Source organism: Rhinoderma darwinii, chromosome 7 (genome assembly GCF_050947455.1).
Source record: "Rhinoderma darwinii isolate aRhiDar2 chromosome 7, aRhiDar2.hap1, whole genome shotgun sequence".
Taxonomy (NCBI): Eukaryota; Metazoa; Chordata; class Amphibia; order Anura; family Rhinodermatidae; genus Rhinoderma; species Rhinoderma darwinii.
In genome coordinates this window covers 103,391,504-103,413,717 of record NC_134693.1, presented here as the reverse complement: position 1 = coordinate 103,413,717, position 22,214 = coordinate 103,391,504, and the positions used below count along the sequence as shown (strand labels likewise).

The following is a 22,214-nucleotide window of genomic DNA, read 5'->3' as shown; positions in this document are numbered from 1 at the left end:
TCTGTGCGGTGTAATGTTTTCTGTATGATCTGTCCAATTAGCATACAGCTTCTCCCCCTTCCCTGCCCAGCAACACAGCGTGATCATATAGTATACAGCTGCCATTCCCGACTTTTTAAAAAAAAATGTTGGTATCTCCAGTTGTTTCACACAAACTGGTGTCACATGAAGGACTAGAATCTTATCTTTCATATGCCACGAGAACCGCTGTTCTAGGTGGTCTACAGCCCGAGATATGGCTGTTTTAAGTGATCCCCCTTCCCTCCAGCTAGAGTCCCTCATACTGTGTGTGAAGCAGCTTCACACTGATAAGACAGAATCAGAGGCGGTGAAGTAGATCACCCTCAAGAGAATCGCTGATATTGATGACCATTTGTCAAGTATAGGTTCATTTGCATACTTAGAAAAAAGCTCAGAACTTCTAAAATAAAACTTTTTGGGACACAATTTTCACTAGCATTATCAGCGTGACAGCCCCTACTAGATTAGATAGGAAATAGGGCATTACTAAACTAGTGACAGATCCTCTAAGTTAAGTTTCATGACAAGGAATGACTTTGCAACTAATTGCAATTAATCGGACCACTCTTCATAACAATCTATAGTTAATTTAAATTTCCACTATAAAAACTGAAGCAGCAAACTTCTGGAAAACCAAAATTTGTGTCAGTCTCAACTTTTGGCCAGGACTAGAGGGGGAAGTGGGGTGATCAACCATAATGCTGGTTTAATATAGCATACCAAAAAACACCTTGTGGTGGAACCAGACTATACTTCTTAAAAAAAAACAAAACTTTTTTTCTTCAAGGCTATTATGGACTGCCCAACAAGTATCAACTTCTTTCTAGATTATTTCCAGATAAGAACTTCTTCCCACATTATAGAACCCCCACACAAAGTGTTGCTACTAACCTGGAAGAAGTCGGCTGGTACGAAGTTTTCAGCGTCCTGTAAGCACTTGGTCAGTATTTCTTTCCATTTCTCCTCGGTGTTCAGATGAACGATTTCTTCATTAGAAAGAGAAAACCAAATTGCTGAGAATTTCCTAGGATCTGACCCTACTGGCAGCCATAAGAATAAAAACACTTCTCACCCAGTGTCCTACATAGTAAATGTTAATGTACTTACCTTGGGGGGGCTTTATTTCATAGTCATTCTGACTAGCCCACCCTATTTCATGCAAGGATGGGTTTAGGTAGAAGCAGTACAGGCTTGCCCATTCAGGGGCTCCTTCATATTGCAGCTGAAGTCTTCCACCAATGTTGTCTAGTACTTGAACTGGCCATGCAGCCAAGGAGTCTTGCGAGTGCTGTAGCTCCAGTCTGGCACCAGGCCCAAACAGATCTAGTGGGTCTTTTCCTCTGTGCGGCTGCATTGAAATAGACAATGTATGAACTTATTTTCAAGGAACATATACTATATGAGGTACATAAGGATTGTAAGCTACCCGTTTGCCTCTCTGACAGACATTTTGTAGTAAGTAATAGAGTGATGCTCTTTCCCGATTATAGCTTGGGACTAGATGCAACTTTGAAATTAAAAAAAATTATATCGCTGGAATAAACCAAACCTACTCAGGCATACTTAGGGTGTGTTCACATCAGAGTTCGCTTTCTGTTGATGGGTTCCGTCCAACGGAAAGGCAAACTGAAACCATAGATTCCGTTTGCATTGCCATTGATTTTATTGGTAATTCTTCCGTTGCTAATGGTTTCCGTTTATCTCTGATACGTAAGGTTTCCATTTACTTGACGGAATCAATAGACCAGCACTCCATTCATTTCTATGGGATCGCTATCTCTGGCATTTGCATAGAAATAAATGGAGCGCTGGTCGAGCATGCGCACTAGGGCTCCATTCTCATGGAGGACTTTCGGTCCCCCGTTTTCATCGCTGAGGGTCTCAGCAGTTGGACCCCCAGCGATCATACATCTATCCCCCATATTCACAGGATAGGGGATACATGTTTTGTGTGAAAACCCATTTAAGGATTACTCCCTACACTTCTTGTATAACCACACAGATATGCAAGTCACCATAGTTTCAGTCTATACCAATTCATGTGAAGGGTATACTCACGCCCTCTAGCAGGTGAATAGGTGCACTGCAAGCCTCTTTCAATGCCTCTGCAAGAAATTCTTCCCAGTTCTGCAATTTCTCCTTTAAAACTGAAGGACAAAAAAAAAAGGAAATCGAGCTTTTTACAAAATGTGCTAAAATAAATAGTGAAATAAGTGTGTCTTATACAGTCAGCTGTTTGGATTCTATGGTCATGTGGCTTTGCAAATACTTGTATTTTTCTGCCATATGTCCGTCAGGAGCCTCTGTCACAGATGTGAACAGATCCTTACTTCAGAAATAGTTCCATTGTTGCCCATGGGCTGGGTCTGGTATACAAGGGAATGGGATTGAGCTGAACGGTCCAAAAGTGCTTCGCAAAACTGTGGTAATTTGTGGAAAAACAGTGTACGGTTTTACCACACGGCTATTACAGCAGCACAGCCGTTTCGTGTATGGACAACACTAACAGACACAAGACAATTCAATAGGTAACCAATTAACCTATATTTTGCTTTTCCAATTTAAAAGGTTTTATTTTTAATTAAGTAATTACATCAAACATCCTTAGTCCAAAGGAATAAGAAGTATAACATTAGTACAAACCTAATGAGAGAAAACAAAAACAGAAAACAGACAGTAAAAGAAACCGTGACTGCTGAAGAAATAAGGAGTAGCATAGAAGTCATACATGTCTATTGAATATCAAAACATATAACATGACTGACAATATGATTATACATTGTCTGAACTAAATCCATTTAACAGAGTATAAGAAATCATACATGCCAGTTCGTATTACAAAAATACTGGATACATCACATCAAACAGATACATCAGGAATTTGTGGGCAAGGGGTAGGAAGTTGATCTACAAAGTCAGACCAGATAGACCATCGCGAGGCAAAGGCAGAATATCAGTCAATTCGTGATGCTAACATTTTTTCCATTAGCCAATCCAGACGAACCTGGTTAGTAAGTTCCTGAATTACCAGGGGTGACAGGGATTTCCAGGATCTAGCTATCACAATCCTAGCAGCCATTATTATAAGTCCCACAATCGTCCTTATGAATTTCGGGATATCCAGAATGCCAATAAAACAGAGCCAGTTCTGGGGACGGGAAGATTGTGCAACGAGTAACTTTAGATATTAAGGAAAAGGTCACCTTCCAAAATTATATACCAGCGGGCACTTCCACCAAGCATGAAGGAAATCGCTCCTTTCACCACAAGCATGCCAACATAGTGGGGAGTAGGACGGTTAAAACCCTGTAATTTGTGCAGGGGTTTTATACCACCAACATTTTTAAAGCAGTTTCCCAATGCGATGAACTGCTTCCAGTCATCCATCCAGATGGTGGCGTCGTTTAGCTCCTCTTCCCACACCAAGAAATGTCCTGGCTTCAAGGATAGTTGAGGTTGTTGGAGAGCAGAATAAAAAAAAAAAAAAAAAGGAAATACCTTTTATCTGTTGAGATGATCTGTTAAAGTAATCGAAGGCTAGCTTGGGGACAGTCGGAGAGTCAGGTGACCAGGACTGTAAAAGATGTCGGAAACTGAGATATTTATAAAAAGTCCCGATTTGTGATTCCGTACATATTTCTGAGATGTTGGAATGAGACGAGACCTGTGGACTCCAGGAGAAGACTTATCTGGGAAAAGTCTGCTTCTTCCCATCCCTGGAAGGAGATGTCAGGGATCGATAAATATTTCAACGATTTGTATTCCCCAGTAGGTGTATTCTTGTTCAGATATTTCCAAGCTGCCACAGAAGCAGCTAATGTGGAAGAGCTGGTCGGGAAACTCATTGGAGTCTGGTCGTTGGAACGTAACAATGATATTAGAGGTACCCTGGCTAAGTCTCTTTCAATGGCGACCCACCTTAGGTCTGAGTTATTATTCCACCAATGTCGAAGATGGGAGAGAATTGTAGCGACATAGTATTTTCTCACATCTGGGACCCCCATCCCCACTCCAGAACAAGGCCGAACCATGGTGGAGATGCGTATCCTAGGCTTTCTTCCAGCCCAAATAAAATTGGTGAGTAAGCGTTGCAATTTTTGTAAAAAGGTGACAGGAACAGGAATAACAACCGCCCGGAAAACATACAAAATAATAGGAAGTATCATCATCTTAACAATAGCCGTACGTCCTGCCCAGGAGATCATAGGTTTAAAAAAGGTGCCTAGATGGTGTGAGATCTTGGGAATGAGGGGAAGATAATTTTTAGTATACATTTGTGAACTGGGACTCGTCAGGGATATACCCAAATAAGTCAGGGAGCCATCCTGCCATAAATATGCTAATTGAGAAGTAATGTACAGGTCGCTTTATCTATACGAACGTTCAGGATTTGAAATTTGGTGTCCTTAACTTTATAATAGGAGATTTTGCCGAATTCTGAGAGAACTATTTGTAATGACAGCAAGGAGGAAAGGGGCTGCGTGCAGGATATAAGGACATCGGCCGCATATAATCCTATTTTGTGGGTATATTGGTTCACCTGAATGCCATGGATACCTGCAGATCTAATTTTTGCAGCCAGAGGCTCCATGACCATAGCAAAAATTTTCGGGGATAAAAGGACACCCCTGACGAGTCCCGTTGGTGATGTTGAAAGAATCGGAAAGAAAACCTGGACAGAACCTTAGCCGAAGGTGTGGAGTAAAGAGCCAATATAGCAGATTTAATACCGCCACAAAATCCGAACTTATCTAATATAAGCGACAAGTAACCCCAGTGGACCCTGTCGAACACTTCCGCATCCAAAGCAAGAAGCAGAGAAGGCGTCCGAGAGGCCTCCACCTTTTGAATCAAGTTCAAAAATCTTTGGGTCCCATCAGGGGGCCTGTCTGCTAGACACAAAACCAACTTGGTCAGGATTAATTAGCCGCGGGATTACATGTAGAAGTCTGTCGGCCAGTAATTTACCGTAAATTCTGAGATCCGAGTTTAGAAGGGAAATAGGATGGAAATTAGCAGAGGTTACCGGATCCTTTCCTGGTTTTGGTAAAGTCACTATGGTGGCAGCAAGCATTTCTTTTGGGAAGTTTCCATCTACCATGGCCTTATTAAACACCTGAACTAAATGTGGGGTTAATATAGATGAATAACATTTATAATAAGAGTTAGAGTACCCATCAGGTCCCAGGGCCTTATGTGGTTTAAGGGAGGAAATACATTTAGAGGCTTCCTGGCTAGTAAAGGGGGAAGATAATTTCTCCACCTGTTGCGAAGAGAGAGTTGGGAGGGAAATGGAATTTAGAAATGATTGTATATCTTTAGTACTCGGTTGTATCAGGTTGTTGTCGAGGCGAAGGTTATATAGAGAGGAATAGTATGAATGAAACTGTTTAGCAATTAATCTAGGGTCAAGAATCTTATTATTTTGGGCATCCTTCAAAAATGCTATATGGGATCTAGATGATACCGGTCTAATTTTTTTGGCAAGTAGTGCTCCCACTCTATTATTATGAACATAGGATTGGAGTTTTAGCTTTTTAAAGGCTCTGTCATACTGGGAAGTCAGTAATGATTGGAGCTGTACCCTAAGTCTACGGAGTTCCGAAACGAGTTGATTTATTCTTGGATTCCATGTCCGCTATTGAGGAGCGCAAGTCACAAATCTCTTTTTCCCTTTTCCATTTTGCAGCAGATCCTGCTTTAATAAGCATACCGTGCATGAATGCCTTATGAGCATTCCATAAGGTATGAGGATTCTGTACTGAACCAACATGATCTAAAAAAAAGTTGGATCAGCTGTTTTTCAAGGATTGTTGGTGATCAGGGTGTAGTAGGATGTAATCGTTTAATCTCCATCGAGAAGGGGGAGGATGTGAAGGATATAGGTGCGTGGTCTCACCATGTTATGGTGCCAATGGAGGAAGAACGGGACTGGATAAGGGTCCTATTAGAAACCAGGAAAAGGTCATGGAGTAGGACTTATGAGGGGCTGAAAAAAAGCTTTTGTCGTGTAGTAGTGGGGTATTTCCCAAACATGAGGTAGTGTCCAAATTTGAGTCAAGAACTAAATTGAAATCTCCTCCTATAATTAGAAGGCCCTGAGCAAAGATCTGAATTTTAGGGAGCAAGGATCTAAAGTAAGGTCCCTGTCGCTTATTGGGGAGGTAAACATTGAAAATTGTATACAAAATATTGTTGATGTCACAATTTATGCCAAGAAAAACGACCCTGTAGGTCCAGAAGAGTAGACTTAAGAGTAAACGTCATTGAGTCTCTGAGTCAACTTAGCCTCCCTCCATAACATACTACGTTTAAAGGGACTGTTTAGCCCCTTAACGTTAATAGATGATATCTTCAGAACCATTAGCGTTCTAAATAAAGCTACGGCATGGAAGACGGCTTAGTGTCAGCACGGTGGAGCATACAGAGATATAAAGATCAAATTTGCAATAGTAATATTGTAGACATATTACAATGTATGAGAGAGATGCAGCAGTCACAGTAGAGAACCAGGAACATAAGCAACGTAACATTAACATACAAGCATTAATACATGCAACAGTAGGTACAGCGCATATACGCACTGTGGTCTCTGGGGGGGATACCAAATTTTTGGTACGAAAAACAATTTGTCCAAAATGAGTAATACAAAAAAAATAAAATTAAAATAATGAACATTATCTCGTGTCAGGATATAATGATGATGGGTATAGGATCAGTGCAGGCATCTTACCGCATCTCAAGTGGGAGATCTTCTGGGTTTAGCGGGAAGCCAGTCAGGAGAAATTCTAGGAGGAGAACAACCATCAGGTGGAGGATCGTATCCAGGATGAGCGATGTGCCATTTTTTCAGCAGAGAAATGCCCTCCTCCACCAAGGAGACGACATGGGATGATCCTTTATAAGAAATTATTTGTTTGGTGGGGAATCCCCAGCGGTACTTGATATTGTTGTCACGCAGAGGCTTGGTAACTGGCAGAAGATTTTAGCGAGTTTGCAAAGTAGCTGCAGACAAATCTGGAAAAATTAATACTGAGGAATAGGGAGGAGATAGACGGCGGAGTTTCCTGGATGTGAACATAATAAGTTCCTTGATATGATAAAAGTGTACCCTAACCAGGGAGTCTCTAGGGTCAGAGTCGGAGTTTGTTTGGACTTAGGCAGTCTGTGAGCACGATCGATTGTCAAGTCCAGGTCTGAGAGCGTTGGCACTATTGAGAGGACCAATAGTTTGATATATTTCGTGAGATTCAATAGAGGAACCTCCTCTGAGATGCCCCGTATTTTTAGAATGTACCCCATTGATCTGTACTCTGCGTCCGTTGTTTTGGTCTTAAGCCACTTTACATGATAAGCTAAAGCAATATGCGCATCCACCAATTCGTTATGGGCAACAGAATATTCTTCCATCTTTCTTTCCAAATGATCCGTTATTTCACCTAGGATATTTACGTTAGACTGCAACTTGCGGATCATGGGAGGACATATTAGTATTAATTCCATTTTGCAGGATAACTAGCATATCTTTGAGAGTATCCACAGTAATGGGTTCTCCAGATGATGGAAATTGGGAAATATACTGCGGGTTTAAATGGAAAATTTAATTATGTATCACCATCGATACTGCTTCTTTTTTGTGCAGGCTCCATGGTTTTAGGAGAAGCCGGGGGAGAGGTATTAGATCTTCATTTATGTCCTTCTGGACTAAGATCAGTCACCCACGGGGGGACCTGAGAGACTGAGGATTGGGCTTGTAAACTCAGTGGAGAAGGCATATCCACAGCATGTAAAGTTGAAGAAAATTCTTCCAAAGAACTCTCATTTTCCTGGGAGCAGTCGATTTTCCCCTTTTTTTTGCCATGGTAAATGAGTATGAAGGAACTAGGAAGCTCTTCACCAGAAGATGGGGTTGTGTTAGTAGAGACTGCGAACTTAGATTATATTCCCAACTCGACACCTCTTGTTCTGAGCGTTGTCAGCTCCTGGAGCAGGAGAAAACCAGGCAACTTCCCCCTCAGTAGGTAAGATTGTGTCTCTCACCCCGTTCTAGGCAGTGGATATCCTAGCAGGAGGTAGTTTGAGTGGAACCAGACAGTTTCAGCTGTCTTGGTGTCCCCAGATATATCCTTCGACTGGCGGGCAGGTGCGAGCCAGAAAAGCACGAGTACAATGAGCCGAGGTCTTTGAACTAGAGAGAGCTTGATGAATGAGAGACCGCGTCTTTGCACAGTAGGCCGTGACAAGCAATCCTCTGGAACCTCGCTGCAGCACGTGGCAAACCTTCTGAAGATGTCAGCACAAAGAGGAGTTCAGAGATTCCGATCCCTGAGCGGCAGACAGGCGAGCACACCGTAGCCGACCAAGCAGGACCTGGTGAGTATTTCCTCTCACCACGTGGCAGACCTCCTTGAAGATGGCATCGCTGGAAGAGGATCCAAGATTTAGATCCCAGAACGGTGAGTAGACGAGCAGGGAAACTTCCCAACGTGAGCACCGGAACCAGCCCCGAACCACAACAGCAATCTTAGCCAGACAGTGGAGGAGATAGTGTCGCTGTGAGCCATTTTGGTCTATAATCTAAATATCTAAAAATCTAATGTCAGGAGGTGTTAAAAACCAGCTAAGGCTTTGTTCACATATCCGTTAGGGCTCTATTCTGACGTTCCGTCTGAGCTTTCCGTCAGAATGGGGCCCTGACTGAAACAAACGGAAACCATAGGTTTGATTTCAATGATGACGGAGCGGGTGCGAATGGTTTCAGTTTGTCTCCGTTGTGCAAGGGTTACGTCGTTTTGACGGAATCAATAGCGTAGTCGACTAACGAATAGCATAGTTGCAGAATGGAGACAAACGGAAACCATTGGTACTGGATCCGTCACCATTGAAATCAAACCTATGGTTTCCATTTGTGTCAGTCAGGGCTCCATTCCGACGAAAAGGTCAGACGGAACGGAGCCCTGACGCAGATGTGAACGAAGCCTTACCGGTTATACAGAAGTTGCTTCAGTCTGGAACATAATATTTTCTCTTTGCCAAGGGCATTGTTTTGCTACAACCAGGCTTACTCTAGGGAACGCACATTCACAGACAGCAAACCTTGTGCCCATCAGTAACTGCAAGATGCACAGTACGTTACATGTATTCCGGCAAAAATGAGCTGTCCTTTGCTCTATGATAAAAACTATGAATTATATTTGTGAACAGCATTTACCTTCATGAATACCACTATACAAAAGCTTTAATTTTATATATTACCATAGTGTAAATCAATGCTTTCTCCTAATGTCTGCAGTCTGTATAACAGAGCAATAAGAGCTCTCCGTAGTCTGAATACATTGTGGAAAATGTATCAAAATGTTCTGGTGTAAACTATAGGGAAAATCTACGCCAGCTCGTAGCCTCTTAATAAACTTAGCCGCATCAAAGTCCTGCGGGCTTCATACACCAGTCTTCGTAAATCTGCCCAATTATGCACACAGAAGTTAACATGCGATTGGTACTATGCAGTTTGGCTTCCTTACTATTATTACATTAGTTTCAGCTATGATCAATCTAATACTAGAAAATCTGGTGTATATAACTTTTAAATCATATATAAACAGTGTCCCACCACTTATACAGAATATGGTCTAAATAAACAGAAGTTTAAGAAGAAGCTTCTAAATATAATTTGTCTGTGCTCTGTTTAATACAACGCACCAATGTTCTGCTCTACCACCTTCTTAAATATTAAAAGCAGGGGCAAAGCTAAAGGCTTATGGGCCAAGATGCAAAGGTTCTTCTTGTGCCCCACTAACTTCTCATGGCTGACGGCCCGCAGCTTTCAGCTGCATGGCTGGGTCTCCTAAGTGACCCAACGATGCAGCACTAGCAGTCAGGGGCTTCGCTAAGGTCTGGAAACATCAGGGGAAATCGCCCCAATACATATGCCCCCCCCCCTAAAAAAAAATAAAAAAAAAAGTGTGTGTGTATATATAAGACAGCATATCTATAGCACTACGACCCTATAGCTATGGATAGGATTACATACAGTGACTCATCAGACCGGATCACACATGATCGGATTAGATATAGGGCCCAGCTCGCTGACACTGCGGCTCCAGCACTGGACCCAGGAAAGGTAAGAATAATAATAGTTTTGCTTTTTTGCGTGTTAATTATTTGTGTTTTTTTACAAGTTCGGTTGTTGGACTACTTCGGATTCGAGGACTACTTAGATAACAGCGTTTTTTTTTTATTCTCAATAAAATGGATAACGAGGGTTGTGTGTGGGATTTGTTATTTCAATAAGATTTTTTTCTGTCTTTCTCTAAACTTTATTACTACCACATTAGTAATGGCCGCTGGCGGATTGACAACGTCCATTACGAAGACGGGGTTTAATGTTAGACATGAAGAGGCTATCACTAACCCCCATTATTACCCCAGTAACCACCGCCACCAGGGTCTGTAGTGATGGTTGGGCACTGGCGCGGCCACAGGCTGGTATTATTAGGCTGGGAAAGCCCAAAACCAGTGGCCCTTCCCACCCTGGTAATGCTAGCCTGCTGCTGCTATGTTGTATCTGGCTGGTTATAAAAATGGGGGAACCCCACATCGTTCTTTCCAATTATTTTTTTTATTTTTTAAATGACGTGGGCTCCCTCTATTTTTCATAACCAGCCAGATACAACACAGCAGCAGCCTAGAGTTACCAGGGTGGGAACGGCCACTGTTTTTGGCCTTTCCCAGCCTAATAATACCAGCCTGCGGCCGCCCCAGTTCCCGGCTATCACTACAGATGGTCGGGTACTAGATCGTACCTGGCTCTTCCCAGCACCCCTGGTGGCAGTGGGTACCGGGGTAATAATGGGGGTATGGCCTCATGCACACGACCGTAAAAACTCCCGTTATTACGGGTCGTAATTACGACCCGTAATAACGGGCTCATCGACTTCTATTGGCCACGGGTACCTTCCCGTTTTCTTACGGGAAGGTGCCCGTGCCGTTAAAAAAGATAGAACATGTCCTATTTCAGGCCGTAATAACGGCACGGACAGTCCATAGAAGTCTATGGAACTCCCGTAATGACGGGTGGCTACATGTGTGCACCCGTCATTATGGCAGCGTTGCTAAGAGACGTCAGTAAATAGTCACTGTCCAGGGAGCTGAAAGAGTTAACTTATCGGCAGTAACTCTTTCAGCACCCTGGACAGTGACTACCGATCAGAATAAAGAGCAACCTGTAAAAAATAAAAATAAAAGACGTTCATACTTACCGAGAACTTCCTGCTTCCTCCAGTCCGGTCTCCCGGCCGTTGCCTTAGGTGACGCGTCCCTCTCGACATCCGGCCCGACGTCCTGGCCGTCCCTGGATGACGTTTCAGCCCATGTGACCGCTGCAGCCAATCACAGGCTGCAGCGGTCACATGGACTGCCGCGTCATCCAGGGATGTCGGGCTGGATGTGAACAGAGGGACGAGTCACCAAGACAACGGCCGGGTAAGTATGAATTTCTTTAACTTTTATTACAGAAAGGGCTGTCCCTTCTCTCTATTCTGCACTGATAGAGAGAAGGGGCTGCCGATTAGTGCAGTGCTATTTTGCCGGCAAAAACGTGCCCGTAAATACGGGTGGAATACGGGTGACACCGGACCCATATTTACGGGCACGGGTCCGTAAATACTGGTGCAAAACGGGTCGAATACGTGTAACACCGGACCCGTATTTACGCCAGTATTTACGGGTGGGAAAAAATACGGTCGTGTGCATGAGGCCTAAGAGTTAGCCTCTTTACCGGCTAACACTAAGTCCCGCCTTAGTAATCAGCCAGCAGCTATTAATAAGGCGGTAGTAATGAAGCTTAAAAAAAATACAAAAGACATAAATAAAAAATAAAGCGGTTTATGGAAATAAAAAAACTACCACAGAACCCTCATTAACCATTTTATTAATAAAAAAAAAAGCCATCATCGAAGTAGTCCTCGAATCCAACGTAGTCCAATGACCGAACCTTTAGAAAAAACACAAGCACTAAAAAAAAAAAAAATCATTAGTAAGGGCCTGTTCACATCACCTCTGCCCTTCTGTCGGAGGTTTCCATCAGGTTAACCCCTCAACGGAAATGCAAACTGAAACCTCAGCTTCCGTTTCACTCACCATTGATCTCCATGGTGACAGAAATGTTGCTAAAAGTTTCCGTTTGTCACAGTTGACAGGGTTCCATTGTTTTGACGGAATCAATAGTGCATTTTGACAGAACCCCTCAACGGAAGGGCAACGGTGATGTGAACACAGCCCAACACATATGGTAGGCTTAGATACAGGGCCCATGTGCATGTGTGATACAGTTTGTTGGACCCTGTATCTTATCTAAGCCTAAGGGTTCGTGTCGGCGATTCAGTGTGAGAAAGTGACCGGAATGAAGGGGGAGTTCGTACTAGCGCTGCACCACCTTCAAAACAGCCGATTGGCGGGGGTACCAGGAGTCGGACCTTGACCCATCAGCTCCAGCAGACCGTGGTATTAAACGTACCCTCCTCTTTGGCCGCAGCCGAGGTCCCGACTCCATCCAGGGTCGGTATGTTGTGCGAAGCGCTTAGCGTTGTGACATCATGCACTGCGCACAGTGCTGTGACGTCAGGACCGCCGCTGCGCTCCAGAAGGAGGAATGTAAGTTCTGTCAGTTACTATAGTTACGGTGGCCCGTGTAGTTTATTACATAGGCCCCAGTTACTATATTAACTTTTCATTGTCATGCAGGCGGCCGCGGGCCCCCTGGCCCGCTCACAATTGCGACCCCTATAGTTACGCCACTGATTAAATGGGGTTATCAAATTGAATCATCGTTATTGTCCTACTTGGTGTTGCTGTTAATCATTGCGGTTGGTGTGGGGTGAAAAGTGAGCAGAATGAGCCTCCCATCCCCTCTGACAGCTGTATGGTACCTTCTTACTTTTCATTGGATCCAGGGTAGTGAAGAAAAATACTGTGACTGCCACAGTATGAACTCCCTTAGAAACCAATAAAAATATAATAAAACAAAGGCTGAGTGGCCATGTGCGGGGTTCACAACTGCTGGCAGGATGCAGGGCTTTACAGACCTAACAAGCTGAGAAGAAGGAGTCTCCTCAGCTATACTGCCATGATACTGCAGAGGCTCTGCTCCTGCCCTGACAAGCAGAAAGCCATTTCAATTGACTGCTCTGCAGTAAACAGGATCACTAGGTGAAGAACTGGCAATGGAAGAATTACTGAGCACGCGTGTCCACTAGTAGTCCGCTCATTAGGTAGACGTGAACATTGCTACACACTTTGAACATCAGATGGTACAATACTAAGTAAATATAAATATTCACCGAATCGTTGTTTTTTTTATCATATGCATATGGAAAACATTGTTCATTTCTTTACGATGTATAAAAATATTATTATATTTAATGGTGGGACGACCCCTTTAGGTTGGAAAACAAAACGGATACACGGTCTTATGCCTAGTGCACGGGGGCGTCGCATGACACAGGAATTTTCCCTGCCCCCTCAGACCCCGCACTAGGTATAACATCTGGATAATGGAAATTTTTGCCTCTTTAGTTTTGGTAATTTTGTCAAGAAATTTACATATAGATATTGGTATAGATCGCATGTATAAACTCTGCACATCTTGAGCTTTTCTATTTTTTAGGATCTGTAGCATGTCTCAGACTTTAATCCACAAACATGATTTTTTTTTATGCAATAGACATTATAAAACTTTACTGTATGGGGTTTTAAGTGTGGAGAACCCCAATATGTATGTTTTTTTCCTATTTAAATGTTTATTTAATAAAAATTGACAATAAGTCATCTTTGATGTTTTTTTTCCATTTGTGTTATTGATTCTGTACGTTATTTAATGTGTTTAACAGAAGAAAAAAATTGCCCTATAAAATGGGACTTTTGTTTTTTAAAACAATTTTATTTTCTAATTATAATGTGCTGTAAGTACATCATTGCCTGTGCAGTTAAAATACACAAACATTTGTTACGGCAAACCTAAGGTATGCCTTAACAGGCATTAATACTAGACAGCATGGGGGCCTTAATTAGTCATGATGCAGGGGCTGACAAAGACATAACAAAGGGAGCCCCTCCATGTGTTAGAACCTCAATCCTCGTGGATCACGATGTGTTAGGGCCTAAACTGAGTTTTCTCCGTGCTAGCCAATAGTACAGGAGCGCAGCCATCAATCACAACTGTCTCTGCAGCGGATGATCACACGGGCAGAGATCCGGTGCCCATGCGATCGCACTGACATACATGTAGGTCAAAATCAGAAACCCATACATCCAATAATGATGTAAAACATGACAGCAATTGTTTTGGATAGTAAGCATATCTCGGAGTTTCCTACTCCTTGTAAAGTCTACTGAAGAAGCATTTGTCTACTCCATTACATGTAGCAGCGTCTAGGCAAATAATTCGAACTCACCAGTTCTAAGCATCTAGGCTTTGAGAAAACTATAGGAAAAACAAGAAATATGGCAGATCAAGTATGGTGGCAAATATCCAGTTTAGAATTGAAACCATCGTATCCTTAACTTATATCTGTAGGACATAAAAGATCAGCAGCCGATCATGAAAAGCAATGCTGTATCTTACTTTCTGGTGGTTGAAGGGTCTGCTTGTTCTGCTTGGCCCAGCCAATGGAGTGAAGGTCAGAAGTCACAATATCACACCAGAAGTCTGCAGACCGATCTTTACCACATCCATCATATCGCAGAAGCAGCAATTTGCCACAAGTGGTGATGATACTTGCAATCCAGTAAGACTGTGGGTCTGTCCCAAGTGGGACCTCCAACTTCATTCCTGGAGACAAACCAGTCTGCATGGAGGTGTCAACCTGTTCAGATACAGAACATATATGAATGGTATCTAAATAATTTTAGCCAATTTAGCCATAAGGGATTGTCCTCAAAAAGCAAAAGGAAAGGAGAATCCAACTGTACTAGGACTTAAAGGAACAGTGTCATCACAAATTATTTTTTTATATGTTAAAGATGTTAGTGCTTTATTAAAAACGTTTATATTCATTTGTGTGTTTGTGTTTTACTTTTTCTTATTTTTACACTTTTTCTTCCCTATGGGGGCTGCCATTTTTTGTTCCATTTCTGTCTGTGTCGATTAACGACACATACAGACATGGAATACGGCAGCCACAGTCCCATAGGGACTGCGAACGGCTCCCGTCCCATTGACTTCAGTGTACGGCGTCTGTGTGGGAACTGCGCATGCGCCGCTCCCACACAGTCCAATTCGAAATTGGCGCCGTCCGGCGCCATTTTCCTGTGGACCGGAAGTCGCGGCCGGACAGTAATATTACTACTTCCGGTCGCGGCTTCCGGATTTGTGCACTTGGACCAGCGGCAGCAAACGGAGCGGACGGGCCGGAGGGAGCCGCGGCGGCAGGAGCAGGTAAGAGATTTCAATGTATGTTCGTGTTTGTGTGTGTTTACTACTGTATGTAAACCTACTACGCTGTGTGTTAGCTCAAACAATGGCGACACACAGCGTAGGAGGTTACACCGTTCAAACCCCTCGTTTATCCCGGCACTAGCCAGGATAAAGGAGGGGGGGATGCTGAGAGCTCACTAGAGCGAGGGCTTTTAACCCATTGTTGCAATGCTGCAATTTTGGGAATAGCTCCATCTAGTGACCAAAAATGGGTAGTATTATAAATTAGAATTAATTTATAATATTTCCTGACTATTTCCTGACTCGTGAAAAAAATAAAAAAAATTTGAACCATGTTTAATCACCCACACACTAAATGTTTAATTTTTAAAAAAAAAACATGTTTTTCTGGCAACACATTGCCTTTAATGCAAAGCGCCATTTAAAAGGAGACCTGTCAGACTTTATGCAGCCCCCTCCGATTTTAGCGGTCTTTCACTCATGTCCGATATTTTAGAGATTTAGGATAACTTACATTTGAAATGTTCAAGCAAGACACGCGCGCTGGGAGCAAGAAGTCCAGCATATTCATGAGCTGCTGCTCCCCCTACCTAGCCTCCTTTGATTGACAGCTTTCTCCCTATGCAAAGTAATAGGGAGAAAGTGGTCAATCAATCATCGGTGGCTAAGCGAGGGAGCAGGAGCTCATGAATACGCCAGACTCCATTCCTCCCAAAGCTTGCACTACAATATTCAAAATGTAAGTTATCCCAAATTACTAAACTCAGACATGAGTGACAGACTGCTGAAATCGGAGTGTCTCACTACTTTAAACTGCCATTAGAGAGGGCAGCATTAAGTTAGTGATTGGTTCCCTCTAGAACAATTTACTTTTTCCTACACAAAGCCTCTGAGATATTAATAAAAGTACAGGTACCTTAAGAGTGACAAAACATTTTAGGGGCATCACCCAAGGCAAGAAGTTCAGGGACCAATAGCCAAGTAAGAAATATTTTGCTTAGCTAGTCATTCCTAAACTTATCATCATCATGGGGAATTCCGCAAAATGTCTGCTGAAGTAAACATCTGTACGAAGTTTGTATGTTCTCCCTGTGTTGGCGTGGGTCTCCTCTGGGTTCCCCTATTTTCTCCTACACTTTAAAAACATACTGATCAGTTAATCAGCTTCCTATGAAAAAAGCCCCAGTGTGTCTGAGATATGAAAACTAGATTGTGAGCCCTATTGGCGACAAGGACTGACGTGAACAGTGCTGCAGAACAGGTCTGTACTAAATAAGCCGAAAAAAAATAAAAAATAAATTATACTATATATATATATATATATATATATATATATATATATATATATATATATATATATATATATATAATGACTTGTGAATACAAAACTACATAGTAGTAAGACCTCCGGACAAAGCAGATGGAAATGTGTTGGGGGGGGGGGGGGGGGGGGGGGATCAGGCTCCCCCTCTTTTGGCCTGTCTAGTTTAATGGTCTTCCCCAACTCGTCACTATAGGGCTGCTGCATTTATTGTTCAGGCACTTGCACTTTGCTGTATTTATCCATGCATTTTTTTCTATAGGAGGTTTTTAGTATTTACGTGTAGGGATCCTTGCATCATGGATTTGTCGTTCCATGTTATATTCCGTATTTTATTTTGTATCTAGTAAAGAGGTTTTATTTTGAATTATACTGGTTATCCTGCTTGTATTTTGTGATAGGAGTATTACATAGTGGTTAAATAAAATGTAAAACATCCTGACAAACTGCAAATTTTACGCTTTCTAGACACTTACTGTTCTGATCTAATCATTACATTTTCTGCCTGATGCGTGAAGATGGCGAGTGCTAAATAAGTCCATGAAAATGTAAGGTTTATCTTTAATAACTCACATGTTTGAAAAAGTTGTGAGGAGCGGTTGTACTCCCAGTCTCTTCTAGATACTCCTCCCAGTTAAATTCCACCTCCTCAAGACTGGATTCTGCATCTTTGCCAAACAAAAAATAAATTTCTCCTTTAAAACACTAGAAACATACTTTATTAAAAAAAAAAAAACAAAAAAAACAAAAAACAAAACCTGAGTTATTTTGATTACTCACCGTAAAATCCTTTTCTTGTCCAGTTCATTGGGGGACACAGACCGTGTGTAGATGGTGTTGCCACTAGGAGGCTTGATATTATGAAATAAAAAAGTGATTCCTACAGAATATGCCTTCCCACAGACAGAGCTATTCAGGCTGTCCGCAAGCAGTAGGAGGACAAGCAGATACAAAAGTAAAAATAGACATGTTAAACCCGAGAGGGCAATCCCTTAAACTGACATGTAAAAAAAAAACAAAACCTTGAAACAAATGGATGGGAGCAGTGTCCACCAATAAACTGGACAAGAAAATGACTTAACGGTGAGTAAATAAAAAAATCCTGTTTTCTTAACACACAGACCGTGAGACATCCTAGAGAAGTCCCCAGGGGTGGAAAAAGAACGGACATGGTCAGCTATTTCACAGATCCCTGCAATACCTTGCGACCCAGAGAAGAGTCTGCAGAAGCGGAGGTATGCACCTGGCAGAAATTGACGAATGTGTGCAGAGAAGACCCTGTGCCTGACTTGCAAAATTGAAGGGCAGAAGCCTTATGGCATACAGCCCAGGAAACCCCAACCGATCTGATAGAGTGGGCCATGACCCAGAAAGGGAGAGCCTTTCCCCGGATGCAATAAGCCTCGCGAACAATCATTCTAATCCACCAAGCAATGGTAGCATTAGAGGCTGCCAAGACCTTCCTCGGAACCTCTGGGAGGATGAAGAGGGAATCTGACCACCAGAAAAATGCAATGATAGAAAGGTACGTCCGCAGAGCATGGACGACAACCAGGTTGTGGATGAAACTCTCCCTCAGGTGACAGGGTGAAGGACAATAAGACGGAAAGATAATACCTTCATTCATATAGTAAGCCAAAACAACTTTAGGCAAAAAAGGAGGGCACTGTGAGGAACATCGACTTGTCTTGGTGAAGAGCCAGAAACGGAGACTGACAGAGAACCGCCAACTCAGAGACCCTCCGGATGAAGGTCACCACAACCAGAAAAAAAAAACACTTTTGAGGATAGAAAACGGAGAGTTCTTTCTTAACGGTTCAAATGGAGTCGATTGTAATACATCAAAGACCAAATTCAGATCCCATGAGGGATGATAAGTGGGGGACCGCATAAGCCACTCCGCGCAAAAAAATTCTTAATGTCAGCTTTAGATGCCAACGGGCGACCGAACAAGATGGAAAGAGCAGACTCTCGCCCCATCAGGGACTGGAGTGCTAAACCCCTCTGTAAAAAGGATAGAATCCTGGACAAGGTAAAAACACAAGGGTGAAAGCCTGCGATCGTCACATCAACCAAGGTAAGCCTTCCATGTATGATGGCAAATGCTGGCTGAATAAGACTTTCTAACCTTAAGTATAGTGAGGAGAACAAGTACTGAAAAAACACGAGCCTGCAGAACAGCAGCTTCAACAGCCACGTTGTTAAAGTTAAATTCTGGCGGAAGAGAGGTCCCCGAGAGAGAGTGTCAAGAAGGAGAGGTAGAAAAAAAAATGAGACATAGATGACATCAAAACCACAAAAAAGGCCATACTTACTAGGTGGGTGGGTGAAAACCCGTTCCCAGCAGGACGCAGACTGGTCAAAAAATGCTGCAGAAGGAGTGTGCATTAAATAGTGATAGCCACTCCCACTAGTCTTGAGGGGAGTGGTGAACTAAGTGCTCACAAGTGTGCGATAAATGAGTGACAGTGTTAGTGTAGTGCTAGGGTGTGAATGTATGGTAAAAAAAAGAAATGTGTATGTATGGAAGTGTCAGAACTGTGTGATAATGGAATAAAAAATAAATAATAAATAAGTGTGATGAATAGGGGTTAGCGCTGTGAATAGTACATGGGGAGGCAGTACTATGTGTAATACGTGGAGGGATAATGTGCTCGTCGTCAGGCATAGCATATCTTGCCGAATCACAGCCTATTTGTAACACCGCTACTGTTAGCTAAAGCGGGCTGCTCTGCATGCCAAACCAAACGCCAGCACATCATGCCCTCCCAGCATATAAGACCTGGCTGCATCCTGAAAAAAAAAAAAGTATACATAGTAAAAATATCCATGAAACATGGGGTATTAGTTATTTTGGCCAAAATACGCAAAGCTCGCAACCCAACGTCAAGGATCCCCAGTGCCTTGCGAGTCCCAAACTAGAACTTTTCGTTCCGAATTTAAAAACACCGTTTTTTTTTTAAATTTTAAATATTTTTCACCCACCCACCTAGTAAGTATGGCCTTTTTTGTGGTTTTGAAGGAGAGGTAGGGGCCACGGCACGTCAGTCAACAGGGTACACTAGGTCCGGGTACTAAGAGTAGCGCTGCCAATCCGGGGCTAACAGAATTGAAGGAATCCGTTCTGCTTTTAACTGCCAAAAGGAGCGGCAGCAGAGGCAGGAAGACCTACAGGAGACTGAAGCCGGACCATGGCACCACAAGAATATCCGCGGCGCAGGCCTCCGGATCCTGAGCTCGGGAGATGAAGCAGGGGACCTATCGATTGAACCTGGAGGCCATCAAGTCCACATCTGGACAATGTCCGAGACAAATTTGGTCGAAGATATCTTGGTGAAGAGACCACTCCACGGTATCCACTGTTTCGTGACCTAATTGTCGACCCCGTGAATGTGAACCCCTGTGCGAGCTGCCGTCTAAACAACAGATCCCGCCCTGAAGAATGAAGAGATGCTCCGGGGGAAGGGAAAATGTTCGCCGAGCGAGAGTTGAACGCGACCCCTAAAAACTATCTGCTGTGATGGAGATAGGAAATACTTGGACCGGTTGATAATCCAACCAAGCCGACTCAGTGTCCAGAGTGATCTGGAGAGCCATCTCGCTGTCCTCACTGTTGGGAGACATAATTAGAATGTCACCCAGGTAAAGGTTGATCGAGACTCCCCTGGTGCAAAGGAGTGCCATAACGGCAGAGAGAACCATCGTAAATACCCTCGGGGCTGTGGCCAGGCCGAAAGGAAGGGTCACAAATTGGTAATGATGAGACACTATCGCTAAGCGCAGGAAGCACTGGTGGGTAATGCAGATAGGGACGTGTAAATATACGTCCTTGATGTCCACAGAAGAAACTCCCCCTGTTCCATGGAATCGATGACAGATCAGAGAGATTCCATCCAAAAATGACAGACTGTTGGGATGAACCAGACATTCCTTCTTGGACAAAAGTTGGAATAAAAGCCCCAGAACCTTTGGTTCAAGGGTACCAGAATGATGACCCCCTGAAGAAGCAGAGTGTCGATTGCCAGAAAAAAAGGGTGCCGTCCTAGAGGACGACTGTGGAACAGCAGACTGAAAGAAACGCTCTGGAGGCTGGCAAATTCGATTTTGGATCCCAAAGATATTACCTCCTGAACCACAGCATCCGAAGTGTGAGAGCCAGATGTCCTGAAAGTGCAGAAGCCTGTTCGCCACCCATTGTAAATCGAGTGGGGGTGCACATTCAGGCGGAAGAGGCCTTGCTGATTCCAACTTTTGCAGGTGGAAGTAAAGGATGCCAAGAGGGCAGAGTCTTGAGGGAAGGTTTGGCCTTCTTATCCTGGTGAGACTGCGGCCTGGAGGATGTGGAGTTAGAGAAACCACAAGAGGAACCAAACCGCAGACCCGCCTTTTTGGCCGGAGTAGTGTGCGTAGGCCTATTTTGAGGAAGATGGGTGCTTTTGCCACCCGTGGATTCCGAGATGATCTCTTCCAACCTTGGCCCAAAGAGACGAGACCCTATAAAGGAAAAAAGCAGTCAGAGCGCTTGGAGGCTGAAACCAAGCCTTGAGCCAGGTAGTCTTCCGAATAGTGACAGAGAAAAGCAGAGGCCTGCGCCACCAGACGGGCAGCTTCACAGATATACTTGGAATCATTGGAGATAAGGGGAGACAGATGAACTAGTTCCTCCGAAGGAGGACCTGAGAGCAGGCCATGATGGAGTTTGTGTGTCCATTTAGTGAGGTATTCGCCTAATTTTTGCATTTGTCCAGATTAGCAAAGGGCATAGCCAGAGGCCTCAAAAGTAGTTTCAGCGAAGGAGGCCAAACGGCAATCAAGAGGATCCTTGAAGGAAGTGGAATTCGCTATTGGCAAGATAGTGGCCTTGGCTAAGCAAGAAACCGGATCATATACCGCCGGAGTCATCACCCAAGTGGAAGAATTGCCTGCTTGAAAAGAATAGAAAACATCCAAATGGCTAGAGTGGGAAACCTTCTTGTCCGGGTGCCTCCATTCCTTAGAGACAATACCCTCTGTTTTTGAGTGGGCTGGAAAGACAGCCTAAGAACGTTGGAGCTGAAGTATAAAAATGGAGTTCGTGGAAGGCGCAGAATCTGAAGCGCAGTGACCTGAAGTGTATTGCGGACACCAGAACTAACAGAACCGATATCTCAGCAACGGTGGGGGCTAGAAGGAAATTTTTAAAAAAAAGCAGCAGAATCTGTGAGGCGCCTGCCATCTAACAGATGTCAGCTACAGTTTTTTGGGCAGGTGACAGGTAAGTAACACTCAGCCTGCTCTCCATCTCCCAGATGTGCTGACCAGCAATTACACCCTCTCAGTGCTGCTGCGTTTACTAGGCAGGTTGGACAACAGTGCATTTATATATGCCACTGTGCGTCTGCCGAACACAGGGAGACCCTAGTTCTCCATGATGAAAAGAATAAAAATAAATAGAAAATT

The 22,214-nt window shown here is 43.4% G+C and overlaps 1 protein-coding gene and 1 long non-coding RNA gene across 5 annotated transcripts in view; one reads left to right on the top strand and one right to left on the bottom strand.

Moving 5' to 3' along the window:
- The window catches only part of LOC142658058 (uncharacterized), a 204,097-nt gene that overhangs the window by 37,273 nt on the left and 144,610 nt on the right, over positions 1-22,214 (top strand). The window lies entirely within an intron of this gene.
- The window catches only part of SFMBT1 (Scm like with four mbt domains 1), a 141,415-nt gene that overhangs the window by 70,249 nt on the left and 48,952 nt on the right, over positions 1-22,214 (bottom strand). For 2 of the 3 annotated variants that reach the window (XM_075833745.1, XM_075833746.1), the window contains exons 3-7: positions 17,349-17,443; positions 14,642-14,882; positions 2,080-2,168; positions 1,129-1,369; positions 913-1,007 (exon numbers count right to left, since the gene is read on the bottom strand). In XM_075833745.1, the coding sequence (XP_075689860.1) occupies positions 913-1,007; positions 1,129-1,369; positions 2,080-2,168; positions 14,642-14,882; positions 17,349-17,443 (761 nt within the window). Of the gene's footprint in view, positions 1-912; positions 1,008-1,128; positions 1,370-2,079; positions 2,169-14,641; positions 14,883-17,348; positions 17,444-17,555; positions 17,620-22,214 lie in introns of those variants that run through there. The other variant, XM_075833747.1, reaches the window with a different exon arrangement.